Raw genomic sequence first — 25,190 nt, 5'->3', positions numbered from 1 at the left:
TAAGTGGTGTTCTTCCCAACGCGAAGACCCCCAGAGGTGTGCAGTCAGGTCGGTGCTTTCCTTCTTGCAGTAGAGGCTGGAGGGGCGGCTGTCCCCTTCCACCTTGAAGGTGTATGTGGCCGCTATAGCGGCACACCATGACGCAGTTGACGGTAAGTCTCTCGGGAAGCACGACCTGATCATCAGATTCCTTAGAGGTGCGAGGAGGCTGAACCCTCCTAGACCGTGCCTCATTCCCTCATGGGATCTCTCCGTGGTCCTACGGGGCCTACTCTCTTTGAAGACTGCCCTCCTGACTGCACTCACATCCATCAAGAGGGTAGGGGACCTGCAGGCGTTCTCTGTCAGTGACACGTGCCTGGTGTTCAGTCCGGGATACTCTCACGTGGTCCTGAGACCCCGACCGGGCTATGTGCCCAAGGTTCCCACGACCCCTTTTCGGGATCAGGTGGTGAACTGGCAAGTGCTGCCCCAGGAGGAGGCAGACCCAGCCTTGTCATTGCTGTGTCCAGTGCATGCTTTGCGCATCTATTTGGACCACACACAGAGTTTTAGATGCTCTGAGCAGCACTTTGTCTGCTTTGGAGAACAGCGGAAAGGGAGCGCTGTCTCCAAACAGAGGATTGCCCACTGGGTCATTGATGCCATCGCCTTGGCATATCACGCCCAGGACATGCCGCCCCCCTTGGGTCTACAAGCACACTCTACCAGGAGTGTGGCGGCCTCCTGGGCCCTGACCAATGGCCCCTCTTTAGCAGACATCTGCAGAGCAGCGGGCTGGGCAACACCCAATACCTTCGTGAGGTTCTACAGTCTCCAGGTTGAGCCGGTTTCGTCCCGTGTATTGTCAGGTACCAACAGGTAAGTGTACGGGACAACTGGCCAGGTGAACCACTTGCACATAGCACCTTCCTCCTCCTGGAGGAGGAGACATGTGCTTTTACCCCCCAGCCTTGTTCATGTAGTCGTGGACCCTGGATGTCCTTCCTCCTTAGCCCTGTGGCAGGCGAGTTGGCGGAGAAACTCAATGCTGGCCCAGCACGTGTGCTAATAGGCCTTGTGCTATGGTAGGTGCTCCACATGCACTGGTTGCCTGTATGTAACCCCATGTGATGTATCTTCCGCAAGACAGTTTCCCCGTTGGTAAACCCGTGTCTTCCTTGGGCAGAGTTCCCTCTGCCACTGGTCGCTGTGTGTAGAGCTCCTCCCCTCTGGGTAGGACCTACCACAGGGACTTCTCCATGTGCAACACTGCCGACAAGCTCGGTAAGACCATGTGATTTGTTTTCACATAATTACCTCCCCTTCGGGTAGGGTGTGGTCTCCGCTGTGTCTTCCCCTTGGGAAGGGACACCTCCCCGATGCAGACACTTAATGGCCCCCAGCTGAACAAGATTTCCATTCTTTTTTGGGGAGAAAAAAAGAGAAGAGGCCACGGCTGGGGCAGCCTGTTCCCATTCTTTGGCAGTCAACTTGTCCCCGAGGTGCAGGGGACTGTACGACACTTGTAGGAGCGTTGGGGAGGTTACGTGAGGTCCAGGTGCGCTGGCTAGGTGTGTCCCTCCTGCCAAAACACTAAACTACCTGTGACCTTGTCTCGGCTCCTCAGCACAAAACCTGAATGAGTGGTTGCGAGCCAGCTCCTTTTATATCCGTATGTCTGGGGAAGTGGCATGCAAATTCCACTCACCAATTCCCATTGGCCTTTTATCAAAGATCAGAGGTGTTTGGGGCTCTCAAGAGTGACCCCTAGTGTCACTACATCGACACAACATCGACACAACATCTTGTTCCCTCCATCAGGGAATGAAGGTTACTAAAGTAATAAATAAATAATAAATACAAAAAAAAAAACCACTAAATTTTAGCTGAAGACCTACCCAGGTGTTTTGTCTTCTATGCCATTACCATCTCTGCAAAAGAACATTTTTGGAGCTGTTTCTTTTTGCAAGTGATCAACAAGTAGGTAACAGAGAAAGAGGAGTTGGCAGGAGATGCAAATGTGTGGTAGAAGACCAATGATGGGAAATGTCTTGGTTACTTTCATAACCTTCATTCCCTGATGGAGGGAACAAGACATTGTGTCTATGTAGTGACTCTAGGGGTCACTCTTGAGAGCTCCAAACACCTCTGATCTTTGAGAAAAGGCCAATGGGAATTGGCGAGTGGAAATTGCATGCCACTCCCCCGGACATACGGGTATAAAAGGAGCTGGCTCACAACCACTCATTCAGGTTTTGTGCTGAGGAGCCGAGACAAGGTCGTGGCCATTTCAGTGGGTAGTTTAGTGTTGTGGCAGGAGGGACATACCTAGCCAGCGCATCTGGACGTCACATAACCTCCCCCAATGCTCCTACAAGCGTCGTACAGTCCCCTGCACCTCAGGGACAAGTCGATTGCCGAAGAATGGGAACAGGCTGCCCCAGCCGTGGCCTCATCTCTTCTTTTTTTCCCCAAAAAAGAATGGAAATCTTGTTCAGCTGGGGGCTATTAAGTGTCTGCATCGGGGAGGTGTCCCTTGCCAAGGGGAAGACATCGCGGAGACCACACCCTACCCAAAGGGGAGGTAATTGTGTGAAAACAAGTCACATGGTCTTACTGAGCTTGTTGGCAGTGTTGCACGTGGAGAAGTCCCCGTGGTAGGTCCTACCCAGAGGGGAGGAGCTCTACAACACGTCGACCAGTGGCAGAGGGAACTCTGCCCAAGGAAGACGCGGGTTTACCAACGGGGAAACCGTCTTGCGGAAGATACATCATATGGGGTTACATACAGGTAACCGGTGCATGTGGAGCACCTACCACAGCACAACGCCTATTAGCACACGTGCTGGGCTGGCATCGAGTTTCTACGCCAGCTCAGCCCGCTGCTCTTCAGATGTCTGCTAAAGAGGCGTCATTGGTCAGGGTAGAGTGTGCTTGTAGACCCAAGGGGGGTGGCATGTCCTGGGCGTGATATGCCAAGGCGCTGGCATCAATGACCCAGTGGGCGATCCTCTGTTTGGAGACAGCGCTCCCTTTCCGCTGTCCTCCAAAGCAGACAAAGAGCTGCTCAGAGCGTCTAAAACTCTGTGTGTGGTCCAAATAGATGCGCAAAGCGTGCACTGGACACAGCAATGACAAGGCTGGGTCTGCCTCCTCCTGGGGCAGCGCTTGCAGGTTCACCACCTGATCCCGAAATGGGGTCATGGGAACCTTGGGCACATAGCCCGGTTGGGGTCTCAGGACCACGTCAGAGTATCCCGGACTGAACACCAGGCACGTGTCACTGACAGAGAACGCCTGCAGGTCCCCTACCCTCTTGATGGACGTGAGTGCAGTCAGGAGGGCAGTCTTCAAAGAGAGTGCCTTTAGATCAACTGACACCAGGGGCTCAAACAGGGCTCCCCGCAGGCCACTTAGGACCATGGAGAGATCCCATGAGGGAATGAGGCGCGGTCTGGGAGGGTTCAGCCTCCTCACGTCTCTAAGGAACCTGATGATCAGGTCGTGCTTCCCGAGAGACTTACCATCAACTGCGTCATGGTGCGCCGCTATATGCGACGGGAGCGCAAGCTGCCTTGGCGGCTTATGTATGCTACTGTCACCGTGCTGTCCATCCAGATCAACATGTGCTTACCCTGGATCAACGGCTGAAGCCTCCGCAGGGCGAGCAACACTGCCAGCAACTCGAGGCAGTTTATGTGCCAATGCAGTCGCTTTCCCGTCCAGGAGCCGGCGGCTGCGTGCCCGTTGCACACGGCACCCCAACCTGACTTGGAGGCGTCTGTCATGACGACGACTCGCCTGGAGACCTGCTCTAGGGGAACCCTTGCCCATTGAAATACCAGGTCTGTCCAAGGGCTGAAAAAGCAGCGACAGATCGGCGTGATGCCCACGCGATGTGCCCCGTGGCGCCATACCCATCTCAGGACTCGAGTCTGAAGTCAGTGCTGAAGCGGTCTCATATGCATCAGCCCGAGCGGCGTGACCGCCACCAAGGACGCCATATGCCCCAGAAGCCTCTGAAATTGCTTCAGTGGGACCACCGTGCCACATTGAGGGGGCTCAAGCCCCGAAATCATGGCCATGCTGAGTCTGGGGATGTCGAAGCACTTACCTGGCTCCAGATACCCACCATAGGACCGGTCAGGGAGGGGGTAGGAGGGAAATCGTCCCTGTAGTCCATCAAAACCGCCCTAGTGTGGGTGTGTTTGTGCCACAGCTGGGCGCGCCAGGGCGGGGGGCCCACCTATGGGGCGCCATGCCTGCCGTAAAGGTGCGGTGTCCAGTAGTCGTGATAACGACGGTCGTGAGCACCGGGTGTGTGACCCAGGGAATGATGAAACCGCTCTTTTCTTGACAATGTGGGTACCGCAGCCCTCTGGGCATACGGCGAAATCAACAGATTCTCCTCCCGGCTGGAGTGGTCTGTTTACCACCTCCAATGCAGCAGGTCTCCACATCCCTGGGTCCCCCGTCTCAGGGGCGCTTCGGAGCCTTCTTCGAGTTCTTGGTGGTGGGCCGTGAGATGGGGGGCGTCTGCTTCCTGCGGGTGGCTCCACGCTGTGGCCGGGCTGAATGTGCTGATTAGCTGCTGGGCGAAGTCCTCGATGGTGTCGCCGAATAGGCCAACCTGGGAGATGGGGTGTCAAGGAACTGTGCCTTGTCAGCCTCCCTCATCTCGACCAGGCTGAGCCAAAGGTGGTGTTCCTGGACATCGCCTGCCCGAGAGTCCGCGCCGTGATCTTCGTCGCCCGGAGAGCGAGAACGCATCTTCTACATCAATCCCGGGTCAGAACTTCCCTCATGCAGTTCTTTTAGCACCTTGGCTTGGTGCACTTTCAGGAGAGCCATGGCATGCAGGGCAGAGGCTGCCTGTCCAGCGGCACCGTAGGCCTTAGCGACGTAAACCTACAGGCCCTGGAAGGGAGTCTCGGGCAGTTCCGCCAGGTGGCTGCATTCTGCGGGCACAGGTGCACTGCAACTGCCTTATCCACCTAGGGAATCGCCGAGTACCCCCTGGCAGCCCCACCTTTGAGGGTAGTGAGAGCGGAGGAGCTGAGGGACCGGACCGGGCAGTGAGAAGTGCCCGCCACAACCTTTTAAGCTCCTCATGCACCTCCGGGAAGAAAGGGACCGGGGCGGGGCACCACCGTGAGCAGTGCTCTGGGCCCAGGAACCAATCGTCAAGCCGCGAGGGTTCAGGGGGGAGTTGTGGGATCTACTCCAGCCCGACGCTCGCAGCCTACGACTGGGCAACCACACCCGGAGGTGGGAGCCCAGCCGAGTCCTCAGCGTCAGACTGGATGAGCCCACTCTCCGATGCAACACGGCCTCATACCCGCAGGTAGAAGGACCGAGGCGGGGAGCCGCTGGGGTGGCTTTCCCTCTGACGAAAGAAAGCCACGACTGCAACGTTGCCATGGTCATGTTCTCGCAGTGAGGACATGACCCATCCACGAATGCTGTCTCCACGTGGACAGTGTCCATGCACGTAAGACAGCAATCGTGGCTGTCAGAAGTGGAGAGGTAATGACTGCAACCAGGAATTATACACAAATGGAAAGTCATCTTTAAAAAGACACTCTCCATGAGTGGCACTCTTTTATAAGGGAAATATACTCTTTTTGAGGAAGAATATACTCTTTTAGTCTGCTGAAGCGCCCAGGGGCGATCTCTGCACTCCACCGGTGCAAGAGGGGGAGAAGCCGCTGTAATGCACAGTAAATCCAACAGCTTTTGTAGAGGTGAATGGATCGGCGGAGGAATTCAGATCGCTGAAATACAACCACTCGGCTACGAAGAGAAAATCTGAATGAGTGGTTGCGAGCCAGCTCCTTTTATACCCGTATGTCTGGGGGAGTGGCATGCAAATTCCACTCGCCAATTCCCATTGGCCTTTTCTCAAAAATCAGAGGTGTTTGGGGCTCACAAGAGTGACCACTAGTGTCACTACATCAACACAATGTCGAGTGAGTGACAGATAGGGAACCAAGAACTGTAGTCTCTGATGGGATAAGGGCTACTATTATCGATCATGTGATTAACCATGGTCCGTCTTTGAGAGAGGCTAGCCTGAGAGTGCAGCCAAATCTCCCACACTCAACAGTGGAATCCACTGTGCTAATATTTCAACAAACAAACAGGTAAGATATGCATTCTGCAAGTGAATCTAACTGAACCCTACATTACAGTGGACATTATGATGTATTGTAAATTGAGACTGCAGAACTACTTGTATTTTTCTGACTGTGACTGTAACTTTTATTCATTTTGAGATTTTTTGTTATTTTGGAATTATTGTGCCACATGAACACATATGAAAGTACAGTAAATCACACTGAAAAAAACTGCAGCATTTGAGATTCATTCCATACTGTTAGTGTAGAATGGAGTACATTCTACACAGTGAAGTGCCTCTCTTGCTTTGAAACAGAATATTGGTTTACATTTGTAAAAATACATGCATACCTTAAGCCAAAATGTAACATTTTGTAATGATTCCTGTTGTTTGTATTTATTAGATCATGTGTTTTTGAGTGACAACGTATTTCTATTGGGAGAAACCGTTTGCCAGTGCTTTGGTGAAATTAATTGATTTCGAGAGATTTATGAAGTGTTGTGATGGTTGTAGGGTGTTTTGGATGAAAGCTTAACTGTTGTGCTAGTATAAATGTTGGTATAGGTAAGATAACTGTGTGAAGAGTTTTGAAAATGCGTTCTCAGTATTGAAATGTGTGAAAATCATTGTAAAAAAAAACTGTAAGCTTTGTTCTCCTAGAAACAATTGGAATAGTCAAACCTGTCCTGGAATAGTGTCCAAAAGTATCCCTCCCCCCCCCCCCAATGGTTTGTACCATTTGATTTACACAACATGCAAAGGTTGTGTAAAAGGTTGTAACATTTGAAGGTGCAAAATATTTTTGTGACACAAACAATGAAAAAAAAAAAAAAAGTGTGCATAAGTATTCAAAAGTTCTGTTTATTCTCATCTGACAAGAGAACCTTCTTCCATGTTTTTGGGGAGTCTGCCACATGCTGTTTGGTGGACTCCAAATGTGTTTTCATATTTTTTTTTCTTTAAGCAATGGCTTTTTTCTGGCCACTTTTCCATTAAGCCCCGCTCTGTGGAGTGTACAGCTTAAAGTGGTCCTATGACTCCCATCTCCGAAGTGGATCTTTGCAGCTCCTTCAGTGTTCTCTTTGGTGTCTTTGTTGAATCTCTGATTAATGCCCTCCTTGCCCGGCCTGTGAGTTTTGGCGGGTGGCCTTCTCTTGTCAGATTTGTAGTGGTGCCATATTCTTTCCATTTTGTTATAATAGATTTAATGGTGCTCCGTGGGAAGTTCAGAGTTTGGGATATTGTTTCTATAACCCAACCCTGATCTATAATTCTCCACAACTTTGTCTCTGACCTGTTTGGAGAGCTCCTTGGTCTTCATGTTGCTTTTTTGTGGTGTTGCAGACTCAAGGGCTTTTCAGAACAGGTGTTTTAATACTTTGTATCATGTGATAGATCATGTGACACTTTGATTCCACACAGGCTGACCATAATCAACTAGTCATGTGACTTCTGAAGTTAATTGGTTGGACCAGATCTTATTTAGGGGTTTCATAGCAAAGTGGGTGAATACATATACACTCACAGGTTTTCAGTTTTATATATATATATATATATATATATATATATATATATATATATATATATATATATATATATATATATTTATTTATTTTTTTTTTTTTTATTCCACTTCAACAATTTGGACAGTTTTGTTAGGTCCATTACATAAAATCCAAATAAAAATCAATTTTAATTCCAGGTTGTAATGCAACAAAACAGGAAAAACACCAAGGGGGTTGAATACTTTCGCAAGGCACTGTAGTGTATCATAACATTACAACTATATAACCACTGCAAGCATGACAAGTGGTTGCTTTCTATTTAAGAGAAAGATCTAAAAATAAGCACACTGTACATAAGTAGTTGACATGTCCATGAAAAATCCCCCCCCCCCCACTGTCGTTTTAAAGTTACAATGCATATGAATGTGAAAGGGAAAGTGTATATTTTAGGTGTTATGACTAGTCACCATTAGTTTAAGTTTTAAGTTAATACGTTTTTATTTATTTTTTTATATTTTTTTTTTTACATTTTTAATCACTTCTCAGCTTTTAGCAGATCAAAATAATGTATTAAATAAACCATGAGGTCATAAAACTGTATATATAAAAATTGTGTTTAAAATAGTTTTAAATGGAGTATAGCATGTGACACCGCAGGACACTGCTGACAATATTTGACAATATTGTGTAATATAGTCAATGTAAATCAATGGAAAAAAAGAGAGACAGGACTATGTGAATAGAAAATCAGGTGCAGCAATGTGGAAAAAAATACAATAATGTATAAATTGTATTAAGTAAACGTTTTCCTCAGTGACTGATCATTTTTGGAGGGCTCTTAAAAGTGTGAAATAGACTTTTATTTTCCCCTTCAGTTTCCATTGACAAGAGACCAGTCACGTGACACCTGGTCCGGAATTGATTGATGGATTCTTATTACTGGAATGTAATATTACATTTATTATCACTGTAATAGATTATTTTTTTACTGTAATACAGTAAAAATCAGCATACGTTATAGGCAGTACAAAATTAAATGAAAACTATACAAAACAAAAAAAATTCCATTACAGTTATGCAAATATGGAAAATATGCTTAAATGACATATTTCACGGTTGTTGTTATAATGTCCTATATTTGGGTCATGGGACTATACCATATGAAGTATATCCAGAATGTATTTATACTATAAATGCTTTTTTTACAGGCCGAGAAGTACGTTTATCATCAAAAGCAGTACATACTCTGACAGTACGCGATTTCGGATGCAATGTCTCAACTGTTTTCATTTTCTTGTTAAATCCCATTTGTCTTGAGTTTATTCCCTCTCTGACAACTTTATAACTTTGTTCAATGACAAACTTCACACAACAGATTCAGATTACACAACAGATTCACAACAGGTTTAGATACTAATGTTCTATTAATGTAATTGGAGTGTGTTTTCTCTCATTACACTCACTGGGCCTTTTTAATGAAACATGAGCAGAACGATTTTGCGTTTAAATGCATTCTTACGTTAAATTGAATTGGATAATTTATGTAAAAATAATTTTACTTACGATTTACACACACATTTGTTCAGCTCGTGTTTAATGAATAAGGCCCACTGCTGACATCTTACTCTACTGCAACACACAGCTGTGTTCTCACAGCACAATGACACTGATCACATGCATTCAGTGTGTGCACACGCAGTACATCATCACACACACACACACACACACACATATTACAGTACCAGAGGCCGCAGGTCTGGATGTGTGAGTATGTATCCGTTGTTGGTGATGGCAAATGCATAACCATGAATTCCCAGCTGTGAACACACACATCAGATATCATAATCAGAGACACTGTCACATTTTCAGAGTCAAGGCTATCGTTTTCTATCATCAATCAATATTCTGTTCTGTTGAAGGCATTGTAGTTACTGGCTCCCTTCCTTGACATGTACCAATGTACATGCTCAGAGTGGGCTGCACATGGCATTTAACAGAAGCAGCGACAAGTGAACGTTGTTTTCTGGTATGCCTCGCATCTGTTTCTTTTACGCGGGTTTCATAGAGCCCGTAAACCTCTGTCAATAGCCGTCCAATGACAGACCGTATTGCATCTCCTTTGAGTGGGACGTGGAAGAGGGGGTGTGTCTTAAAACTTGAAAGTTCGTTGGTTGCTCCCACGTGTCAACTGTCTAATGGCATTTTAAACTCGATCGTCAAATGGAGAAAGAAAAGCTATTGGCAAATGGAAAAAGAAAAGCCTAAGTAAAACGAAAAAGAAAAGCAATTGCCAAATGCTTTGTTATAACACAATTTAAAAATGACTTATTAATGTGCAGTTTTATTGTTACATTTAATTGCATTTTAAACATGAATTAAATACATGATTTATTAATGCACAATTTTATTGTTAAATATAATTACATTTTTAAGCACAAATTGTTTAAAAAATCGGAGTGCTTAACTCCATACATTTTTATTCTAAACGTAGTATTAAATGAAAAGCAAATTTATAATCATTCTGTTTAGTTTATTACTTGTCCATATGGAGTTGCCAATTTGAACACACCAGTAAACGAGTGCGTACGCAGTCAAGAGTGTGGAGACAATGCGCACATATTTATGGCACATTTATTTTGTATTAATCCCGATGTGTGCTTGGGAAATTGTGTACACACATTTCAATGCCCATTTTGTGGGTAAGCAACATTCACAATTTCAACTAGTTATAGTGTAAATAGGCACTATGTTACAATTTACGCACTACTAAGTGTACGAAACCTGCAAAAATTATAAATAAATAAATACACAAATACATATATAAATAAGTAAATAAATCCAAATATTTGTGCATAAATAAATATATAAATAAATGTGTGAGGTTATATACAAATAATTAAATAAAGGCATCAATTAATGCAAAATAATACAATATAAAATGGTTGGGGAAATGCAAACATTTTAAAGGAGATGTAAATTTGAAAGTAGATGTTTAATTCTATATTTCTTTAATTATTCATTTATTCATGTAGTTCCATATTTATTTTTCCTTCGTGCAACATGCTAATGAGGGGATGTCAACCAAACATCAGTAGGCGGAATTTATGACACCATTGGCTGTTCATTGTAAAAGTGCTTTGCTTGACTATGACATTAATAAGGACATTAACACATTTTCACAATCAATAAATAAATAAAGTTTAGCAAAGGATCTCAGCTTTTACAATTCTCCAAACTATTCGCTGCCTCGCGGAGCAACTCTGCCATCGACCTCCTCTTCACCATGGTGAAACTACATACTCCCACCAAAAATTTAACTTGGTATAGATAGTTTGACTGTGATGCCTGAACAGCTGTTGACATCCTCTCATTAGCATGTTGCACAAAGAAAAAATTATTACAGAACAGCATACAGAAATAAATTAATGATTAAAGAAATGTAGAAATGTGGAATTAAAAATCATCTTTCAATTGTGCATTTACATTTCCCCAACCATTTATTTATATTTTATATTATATTATTTTTTAATTGTTTGGTGAATTTATTTATTTGTATATCTCCTCACACATTTAATTGTTTATATTTATGCACAAATATGCAAATTTATTTTTGTATTTGTATGTTCAATTATTTACCATTTTTGCAGGTTTCGTCCTCCATAATATTTGAGCGTTGCACCATTAAACTTAGGTGAAATGTAATCCAACGTGTTAACTAAATATAGTATTTAGAGAAGCCTCTGAACAGGAATAATGGTTGGAATAAAAATGTAAACTGATTTAATGACATCAATGAGCTCATGATTGTGTGACATTAAATACATGTTGATTATTAATTATATTTACTAACGTTTTACATATTGTATTTCAAAGGAAATGTAATTTATAACACTGACAATTACATGAGACAAAAAAGGTCTGAACATTAACCTTAACAAGATAAATGTGAAATGCATGGTTTTTCAACACTTCTGTTCACAAACTGGAAGGCTACTTATTGGATCAATAAAGGCAAATGTCATATAGCGACCATGCATTACTTTACAGAGAGCTTAGGACATGCTATGTCTTACGTTAAGAACTGCATGGTGGTGCAACCAAATTAAGTACTGAAACTAACTAGTAGTTAATAAGTCCTTAGTTTGAACTTTACATCCCAATTTAAGTGAGAACTTACGCACAGCTGGTCTTTTAATGAACGATTCATCAGTGCAAGTTTTTTTTTTTTTAAAAAAACAAAAAAAAAATATTCATCAAAATGTAATAACTTGCTCTGCCTCTAGAAACTATTTCCTTTTTCAGTCAGTGTCACCAAGACCGCTTAAATTTAAACCAACAGGTGCCAGTGGTGTGTCAGGAGGGCAGTAGTCCTCCACAGTCCACTGCAAACTCGCATTCAGCTCAACTCCATTCTGGTATGCAATGCATTTCAGTCAAATGTCAGTGTAGAGTCAGTGTAAAGTGTATTACTGCAGCTCATAGCGCTTGAATGTTCAATTTAAAGTCAACATGAAACAACAGTCACAAGCCATTATACTCTGAATAGTTACACACTGTTTTTCCCCCTGGACCTTTTCAACCTTTTCCCCCTGGACCATCACGGATGGTAGGCTCCTCAAAATGTAGTTTAACCCTAAAGATTATAATTTTCTCTCAATGTAATTTCCAGAAAGGGATAGAATAAATTTGTGGAAAAAGTCAAAGGTCTATTAATACTGCACCAAAAAGACAATATAGAATCAAAAACATCAGTTGAGAAGAGACATCATTCAGGTGGATGCTGCACATGGTAGTGGTTGAGGAGAGTCCCTTGTTTTTATGTAAAGCACTTTGAGTGCAGTGTCAGAAAAGCACTATATGTGTAAAATTTCTTAATTCATTCATACTGTATGCGAGCAGGTTTTTGTACTTTGTATTTGGGGATGGCCTTCAGTATTTCAGACACTGGCACATCTGTGCCCACCACACCAAGAAGAATCCCCTTATTCCTCTAAAAAAAAAAAAAGAACACATGAACAGGTTAGGGACAAAACCAAAGCAAAATACACAACTACACAAATAACAGTGTATTTAATATTCTATTGTTTAAGCCAGAACACCACTGCTGTCAAAGAAAATCATTCAAAATGCATTTAATATATATATATATATATATATATATATATATATATATATATTATTATTTTTTTATTTTTTTTTTTTTACTGTTATTTGCACATTTTGTGTTGATCTTGTGATGAATGTTTACATAAAACACATAAGCATGATTTCATACTGATTAATGTTAAAGGTGCTATATGTAATATTTTTACTGTACTAAATCATAAAATGACCATAATATGTCATTCGAGAATTAGGAAACATGCTAAGCTGAAATACTGGCTTCTCCGATAACAATGCTACAGCCAGCATATTCTACTTTTAAGTTTCCATTTCTGTTTATGTTTTGGCCTGTGTGATTTCGTCCACTGCCCACTCACCTATAGTATTTTGACACAGCTGGGTTGCCAGATTCGAACAAGTCTGCAGGCAATCAACACTGCGTGCTGCAGCCATGGAAGCCAGAAAACGAACTGGATCAGAGATAATAGATTCCTCCCAAAAAACCACCATGACCAGAGGCGTAGTAAAACAAGGATGCATATTGGAGATGCCTTTGGAAGATGGAGACAGCTTAAAGCCCAGAAATCCTTTAAAACGGATGCTGAGTTGGCCAATTTTCTCCTTAACAGGTAAGCACTGAGTGTCACCTAAAATTAGCTATCTAATTTATCTCGGCTACTAGTAGGGATGGACATTTTGTGTAAATTCAACATTTGAGTACTCGCATTCATACTCTGTGTTTCATGTGCAGCCTGGTTTCAAGGTAGCGAGACACGGCCGGTGAAGTGATCCCGACTAACACGGCTGTTTACTACCTCGGCAACAACCAGCGTGACAGAAACCATAAGCTTGACTCAAATTTGATTCAATTTACAAATGCAATTACTCTATACCTTTAATGAATACTGATGTCCAAATCCAGTAGCGTTACTCATGCCCATCTGTAGCTACTTGCTACAGTTTTTATCTATCTAATCTAATGTTAACCTTACACCCGTTTTAGAAGAGTTTAATGTATTTTGTGACTGAATCAATGAATGTGGCAACCTGCATGAGCTTCGAGTCTGGGGCGGGGCTGAGAACTCTCCAGTATTTTGAATTTGGACTGCAGTACCCATTTCAAACGCTTGTTGTCAATCTTACATATAGCACCTTTAACTAGCTGATATTGAGAGAAGTGAAGTTCATGTTTAGTGTCACTCACTGTCTCATTCTTAGTGCTGAACACCGGCATGGCTACAGTGGTCATGAGCACGGGACCCTCACTGTCATCCAGCTACACACACACACACACACACACACACACACACACACAAACGCATTAGAGACATACATACATATGCACATAGATAGAGACATGCCATTTCATCATTATACACACAGTGCATGACAGAGGCGGTCTAAAGAATGTTAAGTTTATCATCTGTTAACCCACACGTTCTTTTAAGATTAACTTTATTATCTTTATGTTTGGGATTCCAGAGACATGTACATGTAAATATAGTAATTTTCAAATAAACCTTTTGTTTTCCCTTCAAATTCTTTTAATATGTTTCTCTGATCTCAGCAACACCGGATTTTATTAAAAATGAGTTTTATCAAAGCTTTAAACTTCTGTTGCATCATCACAAAGTAGACATGCAATTTTCAGAAATTAGATTTTTTTCCCATTATAGATGTGTTGTATCTGTTTGGGATCAGTTTGATTGACAAGAGCGAAAGAAATTACAAAAACAATAAATCAAATCCTAATAGACAGTTTGGATTTAGTGAAACCCTAAAGTATATTCTTAGCATGCCAAAATTAATTGCATATATTTAGGACTGTCGATTTAACGTGTTAATTTAGTGCTATTAATTATTTAAAAATAATGCTTAAAAAATAACACAATCAATCATGCCTCCTGACCTAAACGTAAATTCCATAATAAAAGTACATATTTTCCTACCATCTCCACAATTTAAGCTTGAAGTACATGTACTGTAACTTCGTGTTTTTTCAAGCTGCATCAGCAGGGGGCAGTCAGCGTGCCTCAACAAACCTCACAAGCAGCACAACCACCGCATAAGAGCCGCTCACACAGGAAGCATTCTTGACAGCTGGACGAAGCACAACAGAATGCAGGGAGACACGCATATCACACTTTTAACTTGACTCTGTCTTAAAAATGTGGCGTTTATGACTCTGAAAACCAGTGAGATGCTCCAAAAGCATTTCACTGTTATGCAGACGATACCCAACTATTTCCGTGAAACCCGGCGATTCTCCAAGTTAGCAGAGCTTATCAATGATATCAAACATTGGATGGCTAGAAATTTCCCTCTACTCAGTTCTGACAAATCAGAGGTACTAATTATTGGACCAAAAACCTCTAAAAATAAGCCGCTACAATATAATTGCCATTAAGTACGCCTGTGTACGCCTAACAACCATTTATGGGACCCTAGCAACCACCACCCATTAACTTCCATTCAAAATGTCTCAGAAGGATATCTTCAGAACAGAATGTCGTGGACTCTTGGGGATTGGCTCTTTTGAGTCAGGTTAGTAAGCAGCCAATAAGAATCACTCTGTTCACTGGCTAGCCATACCCTGGCAACCATTTAGAGCACCCTAGCAACCAACTCTGTTGCTTTCACTTAGAGTGTGATATCTTCGGATCAGAATGTCCTAGAGACATGAGAGATGGCTTGTTTTAACTGGGTGAGCAATCAGTCTTCAAGTATCATCATAGGAACAACTTAGCCATGCCCTCGTAACCATTTAGAGCACCCTAGCAACCAAACACCATTGACTTCCATTCAAAATCACTAAGATGGGTATCTCAGGATCAGAATGCCGTAGAGACTTCCGGGTTGACTTATTTCACTCAGGATGGCAAGTAGCCTTGATAAGTATCACCTTGGTAACTGCCTAGCAAACAGATGGGGTTAACCTGACAACCAAGTAACAAATCACATATCTCTGCATCAGAATATCATAGAGGCTTCCGGGTTGACTTATTTCACTCAGGATGGTAAGGAGCCATGTTAAGTATTTCCCAGGTAACTGCCTAGCAACCAGATGGGGTTATCCTAGCAACCAAATAACAAATCTCATATCTCTGCACCAGAACATCATGGAAACTTCCGGATTGACTTATTTAACTCAGGATGGCAAGGAGCCTTGATAAGTATCACCCAGGTAACTGCTTAGCAACCAGATGGGGTTACCCTAGCAACCAAGTAACAAATCACATATCTCTGCATAAGAACATCGTAGAGACTTTGGGTTTAGTTGATTGGACTCAGGGTAGCAAGGAGCATTGTAAGTATCACCTTGGTAACTGCCTAGCAACCAGATGGGGTTACCCTAGCATCCAAGTAACAAATCACATATCTCTGCAACAGAACATCATAGAGAATTCCGGGTTGACTTATTTCACTCAGGATGGCAAGGAGCCTCGATAAGTATCACCCTGGTAACTGCCTAGCAACTAGATGGGGTTACCCTAGCAACCAAGTAACAAATCACATATCTCTGCAACAGAACATCGAAGAGATTTCCGGATTGACTTATTTCACTCAGGATGGCAAGGAGCCATGTTAAGTATCACCTCGGTAACTGCCTATTAACCTGATGGGGATACCCTAGCAACCAAGTAACAAATCACATATCTCTGAACCAGAAAATCATAGAGACTTATGGGTTGACTTATTTCAATTAGGATGGGAAGTAGCCTTGATTGATATTTATCACCCTGGTAACAGCATAGCAACCAGATGGGGTTACCCTAGCAACCAAGTAACAAATCACATATCTCTGCAAAAGAACATCGTAGAGACTTCAGGGTTTTGTTGTTTGGACTCAGGGTAGCAAGGACCATTGTATCACCTTGGTAACTGTCTAGCAACCAGATCAGGTTACCCTAGCAACCAAGTAACAAATCACATATCTCTGCACCAGAACATCGTAGAGACTTCCGGTTTCATTCATTGGACTCAGGGAAGCAAGGAGCCTTTTGAGTTTCACCTTGGTAACTTCCAAGCAACCAGATAGGGTTACTCTAGCAACCAAGTACAAATTACATATCTCTGAACCAGAACATCATAGAGACATTGGGTTTTGTTCATTGGACTCAGGGTAGCAAGGAGCATTGTGAGTATCACCTTGGTAACTGCCTAGCAACCAAGTAACAAATCACATATCTCTGCACCAGAGCATCGTAGAGACTTTGGATTTGGTTCATTGGACTCAGGATAGCAAGTCGCATTGTGCGTATCATCTTGCTAACTGCCTAGCAACCAGATGGGGTTACCCTAGCATCCAAGTAACAAATCAAAAATCTCTGCACCAGAGCATCATAGAGAATTCCGGGTTGACTTATTTCACTCAGGATGGCAAGGAGCCATGTTAAGTATCACCCTGGTAACTGCCTAACAACCAGATGGGTTACCCTAGCAACCAAGTAACATATCACATATCTTTGCACCAGAACATTGTAGCGACTTCCGGGTTGACTTATTTCACTCAAGATGACAAGGAGCCGTAATAATTATCACACTGGTAACAGCCTAGCAACCAGATGGGGTTATCCTAGCAACCAAGTAACAAATTACATATCTCTGAACAAGAGCATTGTAGAGACTTTGGGTTTCGTTCATTTGACTCAGGCTAGAAAGGAGCCATTTTTTAATATCACCTTGGTAACTGCCTAGCAATCAGATGGGGTTACCCTAGCAACCAAGTAACAAATGACATATCTCTGAACCAGAACATCGTAGAGACTTTGGGTTTCGTTTGTTTGACTCAGGCTAAAAAGGAGCCATTTTTTAAGTATCACCTTGGTAAATGCCTAGAAACCAAGTATCAAATCACATATCTCTGCATCAGAAAATCGTAGAGACTTCCGATTTCATTCATTGGACAAAGGGTAGCAAGGATCCTTTTGAGTATCACCTTGGTAACTGCCTAGCAACCAGACAGGGTTACCCTAGCAACCAAGTAACATATCACATATTTCTGCAATAGAACACTGTATATGCTTCTGGTTTAGTTCATTTGACTCTGGCTAGCAAGGAGCCTTTTGAGTATCACCTTGGTAACTGCCTAGCAACCAGATGGGGTTACCCTAGCATCCAAGTAACAAATCAAATATCTCTGTACCAGAACATTGTAGAGATTTCAGGGATGACTTATTTCTCTCAGGATGGCAAGGAACCATGTTAATTATCACCTTGGTAACTGCCTAGCAACCACATGGGGTTACCCTAGCAACCAAGTAACAAATCTATCTATCTATCTATCTATCTCTGCACCAGAAAATCGTAGAGACTTCCGAGTTGATTTATTTCACTCAGGATGGCAAGTAGCCTTGATAAGTATCACCCTGGTAACTGCCTAGCAACCAGATGGGGTTACCCTAGCAACCAAGTAACAAATCACATATCTCTGCACCAGAACATCATAGAGACTTCCGGGTTGACTTATTTCACTTAGGATGGCAAGCAGCCATGTTAAGTATCACCTTGGTAACTGCCTAGCAACCAGATGGGGTTACCCTAGCAACCAAGTTACAAATCACATACAGTGCATCCGGAAAGTATTCACAGTGCTTCACTTTTTCCACGTTTTGTTATGTTACAGCCTTATTCCAAAATGGATTAAATTCATTATTTTCCTCAAAATTCTACAAACAATACCCCATAATGACAATGTGAAAGAAGTTTGTTTGAAATCTTTGCATATGTATATATATATATATATATATATATATATATATATATATATATATATATATAAATCACATGTACATAAGTATTCACAGCCTTTGCTCAATACTTTGTTGAAGCACCTTTGGCACCAATTACAGCCTCAAGTCTTTTTGAGTATTTTGCTACAAGCTTGGCATACCTATTTTTGGGCAGTTTCCTCCATTCTTCTTTGCAGGATCTCTCAAGCTCCATCAGGTTGGATGAAGAGCGTCGGTGCACAGCCATTTTCAGATCTCTCCAGAGATGTTCAATCGGGTTCAAGTCTGGGCTCTGGCTGGGCCACTCAAGGACATTCACAGAGTTGTCCTGGAGCCACTCCTTTGTTATCTTGGCTGTGTGCTTAGGGTCGTTGTCCTGTTGGAAGATGAACCTTTGCCTCAGTCTGAGGTCCAGAGCTCTCTGGAGCAGGTTTTAATCAAGGATGTCTCTGTACATTGTGTTGGGCCTCATGTATTCAGATAGAGGGCAAAGACAGACACAGTCGTAAAAACCTAACTCAAGCCCCCACATTCCAAGTCGTAAATTATACTGTTAAAAATCGTGCCAAAATCAAACAAAGGGAGTCCAAAACAGACTACAAATCCCATGAAGCCTTGCTCACTAAAGGATCGAACTCTCAACTCCTATTGGATGAGGCACACAACAGAACGCACCTCAAACCATGACATCATCAGGAGTTGAAATACCTCTGAAATGCTTCTGGGATTTGCTTCCAGCAACTTTGTTCGTCCTGTATATACGCAGCTCATCGCTGCTCTCAGGTGCAACCTTGTGGCACAAGGAAGTAACGTCCGACTTGAAACTGTGGCCATACAATCCCCATCTCGCTGGACGAGTTGAGATTACTCTGGGTTCAACTGAACACTCTAACGGATCCGAAGGAGACCGCCGAGCAATTCGCATCTTCATCCGTTTGCCTACAGAAGTGAACATCTTCAATCAAGTCGACATTTCTGAGTTTTCCACCAGCCCACCAAGAATCAACAGCCGTACCGCCCGCCGACAGAGCGGGGAAACGGACTCCCATCATCACCCGAGCCTCAAGGAACCGGGTCAGAGTTAAAGGACGGATGAAAACACATTCTACCTGTGTCCTCATACGATTCAAGTAAGAGGTTTACGTCTGGGCAGAGATAGAATATTATAGTGTGTTATTCTTGTGTTTCAAGGTTTTTGCTTGTACAGTTTACGGACCGTCATGTCCGCTCATTATTAATACTCAGGGTATTAATTATCACGAATTTGTTTTGCTGTATTGTGGTCCAACCAAATTGGACTGTTGTGCAATTTCGCCATCGCGGGTGAGACAGGTAAACTGAGTTCACCCATTAAAGAGTCAAAGAACACGGGACTGTTTACGAGCTGTCCACCGTGTCTCTGAGTGATGAACTAACAGCTACTTTCTCTCCCACGATCGCGAAATCGGCTTTAGGGCCATCCCTTCTCTCTCTCTCGTACTAACCACACACACACGCACGTGACCCCTCACAAACATTCTGGCACACATTTTTGGCTCCTAGGTAGCTTAATGCTAAAGCCCAGCTTTGTCCCTAAGCTATCGTACAAGTGGATACACGTGGTAACTGGAAGACGCCATTGACTGGTTTCTCTCCGCCCCCACTCGCAGTCATATTCCCTGGCCGGAAGTCTCGCGTGACATACTCTCCACGAGAGTCACGTCTGCCATTTTGTGCACGTCCCTCCTTACACACACACACACACACACACACACACACACACACACTGTCACACACACACCTTATGTGTTATAGGATTATTTTTATTTCCATATCTAATCATATCACTGTTTAGTTTGTAGTTATAAGTCGGAAGTTTATTGACTGCATTGTATTAATTATTAATTGATATTACTGCATAAATAAACTTTGTTTATATTACAAAGAGAAGTGTTTTGGTTTGTTTTGCATACGCCTGTGTCATGCTGACGGGATGTCAGTGCTCGGATTCAAACCTTCATTCATTGTTTTTGTTTTTTTTCCCGAAAATCGATATTCTTTGGATGTCGATTTTCCTAAGAAAACAATCTAATATTGAGACTGTTTTAATATCTGGTTATTAGTCCCTGATTCCAGGGTGGTGCCCCGTCAATGTTAATCCTTATTAATATTCTATTGATTTTTGATAATTGATCATTATCTTTGATGATTGTTGAATTTGAATGATCAATAAGCTAGTGTTAATTTTAATTAATGTTTCATCGATGTTAACAATTAACGATTTTCTTTGATAATTGTTGATTTAAAGGATTAAAAAAGCTAACACTGATTCTCATCAATGTTCTATTGATTTTAATAATTAATAATTATCTTTGATAATTATTAATTATTGCTAATAACCAAACTCGCTCCTAAACGTAGCACACTACATTTACTGGAGCCCCATATGAGGTTTTAATGAGTTAGATTCAATTAATTAAATATTGATTAATAACTGAAGAAATAATTGTTAATTATTTCTGATAGTAACTGTTGGGCCTCATGTGTTCAGATAGAAGACAAAGGCAGGCCTAACAGTCATAAAAACATAACTCAAGCCCCCACCTTCCAAGTCGTAAATTTTACTGATAAAAATCGCGCCAAAATCAAACAAAGGGAGTCCAAAACAGACTACAGATCCATGAAGCCTTGCCCTCTAAAGGATCGAGCTCTCAACTCCTATTGGATGAGGCACACCACAGAACGTCCCTCAAACATGACATCATCAGGACTTAAAATAATTCTGAAATGCTTCCAGAGTTGCTTCCAGCGACTTAGTTCACCGAATACGGACGTAGCTTTTTGCTGCTCTCCGGTGCAATCTCGTGGCATAAGGAAGTAATGTCCGACTTGAAACTGTAGCCATACAATCTCCATCTCGTTGGACGAGTTGAGATTACTCTGGGTTCAACCAAACACTCTAACGGATCCGAAGGAGACCGCCGAGCAATTCGCATCTTCATCCTTTGGCCTACAGAAGTGAAGAGATTAAAGATTTCTCTTCCATCTTCAATCAAGTCGACATTTCTGAGTTCTCCGCCAGCCCGCCGAGAATCAACAGCCATAACGCCTGCTGACAATCAACAGCCGTACCGCCCGCCGACAGAGCGAGGAAACGGCCTCCCGTCATCACCTGAGCCTCAAGGAATCGAGTCAGAGTTAAAGGATGGAGGAAAACACATTCTACCTGTGTCCTCATGCGATTCAAGTAAGAGGTTTACGTCTGGGCAGAGATAGAATATTATAGTGTGTTATTCTTGTGTTTCAAGGTTTTTGCTTGTACAGTTTACGGACCGCCATGTCCGCTCATTAATACTCAAGGTATTAATTATCACAAATTTGTTTTGCTGTATTGTGATCCAACCAAATTGGATTGTTGTGCATTTTCGCCATCGCGGGTGAGACAGCAACCGAGTTCATCCATTAGAGTCAAATAACGCAGGACTTTTACGAGCCCCGCTCGTAAAACCGCGTCTCTGAGTGATGAACACAGCTGTTTTCTCTCCAGCTATCGCGAAAACAGCTTTCGGGCTGTCACTTGATAATCTCTCTCTCTCTCTCACTAACCACACTGACACACACACACACACACACACACACAGTCACACACACACCTTATGTGTTATAGGATTATTTTTATTTCCATATCTAATCATATCACTGTTTAGTTTGTAGTTGTAAGTCGGAAGTTTATTGACTGCATTGTACTAATTATTAATTGATATTACTGCATAAATAAACGTTGTTTATATTACAAAGAGAAGTGTTTTGGTTTGTTTTGCATACGCCTGTGTCATGCTGATGGGATGTCGGTGCTCGGATTCAAACCTTCATTCATTGTTTTTTTCCTGAAAATCGATATTCTTTGGATGCCGATTTTCCTAAGAAAACAATCTAATATTGAGACTGTTTTAATATTCGGTTATTAGTCCCTGATTCCAGGGTGATGCCCCGTCAATGTTAATCCTTATTAATATTATATTGATTTTTGATAATTGATAATTATCTTTGATTGAATTTGAATGATCAATAAGCTAGTGTTAATTTTAATTAATGTTTCATCGATGTTAACAATTAACGATTATCTTTGATAATTGTTTTTTTAAAGGATTAAGAAAAGCTAACATTGATTCTCACCAATGTTCTATTGATTTTAATAATTAATAATTATCTTTGATAATTATTAATTATTGCTAATAACCGAACTTGCTCCTAAACGTAGCACACTACATTTACTGGTGTCCCATATGAGGTTTTAATGAGTTAGATCCAATTAATTAATTTAAATATTGATTAATAACTACAGAAATAATTATTATTTCTGATAGTAACACTGATCTAAACAACCAGTAAAGCCCGACATAATAATTGGTGACCCGTGTGAGGAATCCTACGTGCCAGTTCTGTCACAGTGTGAATGCATAAGAATCCAAAGTAATAACTTGAAATCCTTACTTCAAAGTTTGGTTCTGTTTGACAATTTACTTCTCACAACTTGCCAAACATAAGCCAGTGTGGTGTGAAAGTGCTCTTAAGAGTGAATTAGGTGTTGGTAAATTTACTATAGTCTGCTTAAAATGCTGTTGTTGTTATTTAACTCCTAACGCTTTCATCTAAATGTTACAGAGAGGTGCCAAGTCACTTCATTGACGTCCACCAAAGAGAGAACGCAGTGAAATTTGCACATTACATAACAGTAGACCGTAAGCCACAGGTCGAAGCCTCTCAACTGTGCTTTCGTGTTAGCATTATATCAACTGTAAAACAACAAGCTGTCAGAGCCACTATCACAATAATTTTTACGGCCCCAGTAAAATGAGTCACCAATCGCCCTGCGTGACTGGAGCTAAAGCTCCACAGAGGTTAGTCGACCCAGCACTGCAAGATGTAGTTGCTGCTGTCCTCCATAGAGGAGAGAAATAACCTTAACGGCTACAGTGTTAGTCGTTGTGATGAAGCTTTGCTGGAACTAGTTGATTATGTCAACAACCCGGTCGGGAAGCCAATGCGCACAATCCTGGACCTTGTGGGCCAAATGTTCCTTCTTCATCGCCACAAAACCCAACTTAAAACCGCCGAGCACCAGGCCCAGCTTGCACAGCTGCAGAGCAGCTATCAAGCGGTGCAGAATGAAAATCTCAGCCTGCACCAAGAAATTAGGTGCACTCAAGCTGAGAAAGTCCAGGCACAGGAAGATAATGCCCGGATGCAGGAGGAAAACAAAGCCCTGCGCAGGCAGCTTCAAGCTGCCCAGTTAAAAGTAGAGTCAGATCAGGTAAGTGCAGTTGAAACACACAGCACAACATCTGACATAGAAGAGGGCTCCCTTTTTAGCGATACACGTAGAAATGTGCCCCTGAGAAACCCAGGAACACACGCTAGGAGCCGAGCTGCCCCTAGTGGTACAGTCTCTGACTTCATCCTCCAAGACACCTTTCAAAATCCTCCAGCAGCCCGCTGGTTGGATGCAGGTGCCCCTCCTTATAGTTGCCCTCCTCAGTCATTTTTCAGTCATGCCACTGTGCGTTTCAAACCGACTGATTCCACACTACGAAGGGGGGACAATTATTTTCAAGCCCAGAGTGGTGTAAGCGGCTCAAAGATCCCATTAGCCAGGGAGCTGTACGTAACCCGGGGTCCACCCCCACGCGTCGACTAGACTCCTTCCCCACCACGAAGGGGAGGAAGTCGTCCTCATCGCTATAGCGATCCGAGTGACTATGATGTTTCGGATGACTCGGACGACCCGTGGTCATACCGACACCAACGCTTGCGCATCCGACAACTCGAGTCCCTCGCTTTGACCCAAGTAATCGAGATTCAAACATCGACAATTATCTTAGGGAAATTGAGCACTGCCTGACTGATTTGCCTTACGCTTCGTCACGCGAAAAACTCAAGCTTATATGGAAGACCACGGTAAGGAGTGTCCATGCGTTCATGGAAACGCTACCAACTGGTACACGAAACCGCTACTCAGCTCTGTGTAAAGCCCTATGCGAGGAGTATTCGCTGTATATCGACGAAGCCTCTGCTACCATAGCTGCTTTCGCCGTCACCCAGAAGAGGCACGAGCCTCCGCGTAAATATTATAGACGCCTGAGAACCACGTACTTCCAAGGAAGTAACGAACCAGGTCTGGAGGAGGAACGAGCTTTCAAGTCTCTTTTCATTCACAACCTCCACGAGTGCGTGCGATATGACGTCACGATGCACTGCAGAATGGGCAACCCCACCATGCAGGAAATCAGAAGATACACGCAACTGGCATGAGAGACACGCGTGCGCCCTGCCCGAGGGCACGAAGGCAACGCCAGAGCCCTGGGGATCCAAGCTTCATATGCAGACATAGCGCTTGAAGGCAACGAAATGCCTCGCGTTAAGGTGAATGCTAGAACAGGACCCCAGAGGTGCCGATCACCCCGCCAGCAGGGTAAGCAACAGAACCAGGGGGGTAGTGACCAGACACACCCCCAGGGTCATGGCAGGCCTAAACAACAAAACGTTCGCTGGCCGAAAAGAAATGCGCATTTCGAACGAAAACCCAAACAAGAAGGTGAGTGGGTAGGCAAGGTTTCAAATCCCCTCAGAGAACAAGATTTGAGAGAGGAAATGGAGGATATTAGGAGACGCTTGACTGAGTTGGTAACTAAGCTTGACGTGCTCCGTTGTTCACCAGGTCCATCGACCTCCTCAAAGGAACACAGTGCTGAAACCTCGTCAGTATGACTA

At 42.9% G+C, this 25,190-nt stretch overlaps 1 protein-coding gene across 1 annotated transcript in view; it reads right to left on the bottom strand.

The window, feature by feature from the left end:
• cacna2d3a (calcium channel, voltage-dependent, alpha 2/delta subunit 3a) overlaps window positions 1-25,190 on the bottom strand; it is a 438,757-nt gene that overhangs the window by 194,086 nt on the left and 219,481 nt on the right. The window contains exons 14-16 of the mRNA XM_051653874.1: window positions 13,913-13,984; window positions 12,515-12,595; window positions 9,348-9,422 (exon numbers count right to left, since the gene is read on the bottom strand). Coding sequence (XP_051509834.1) covers window positions 9,348-9,422; window positions 12,515-12,595; window positions 13,913-13,984 — 228 coding nt within the window. The remainder of the gene's footprint in view (window positions 1-9,347; window positions 9,423-12,514; window positions 12,596-13,912; window positions 13,985-25,190) is intronic.

Source organism: Myxocyprinus asiaticus, chromosome 24, assembly GCF_019703515.2.
Source record: "Myxocyprinus asiaticus isolate MX2 ecotype Aquarium Trade chromosome 24, UBuf_Myxa_2, whole genome shotgun sequence".
NCBI lineage: Eukaryota > Metazoa > Chordata > Actinopteri > Cypriniformes > Catostomidae > Myxocyprinus > Myxocyprinus asiaticus.
Note: the sequence above shows the minus strand (reverse complement) of the source record. Positions and strands in the feature narration are given on the sequence as shown.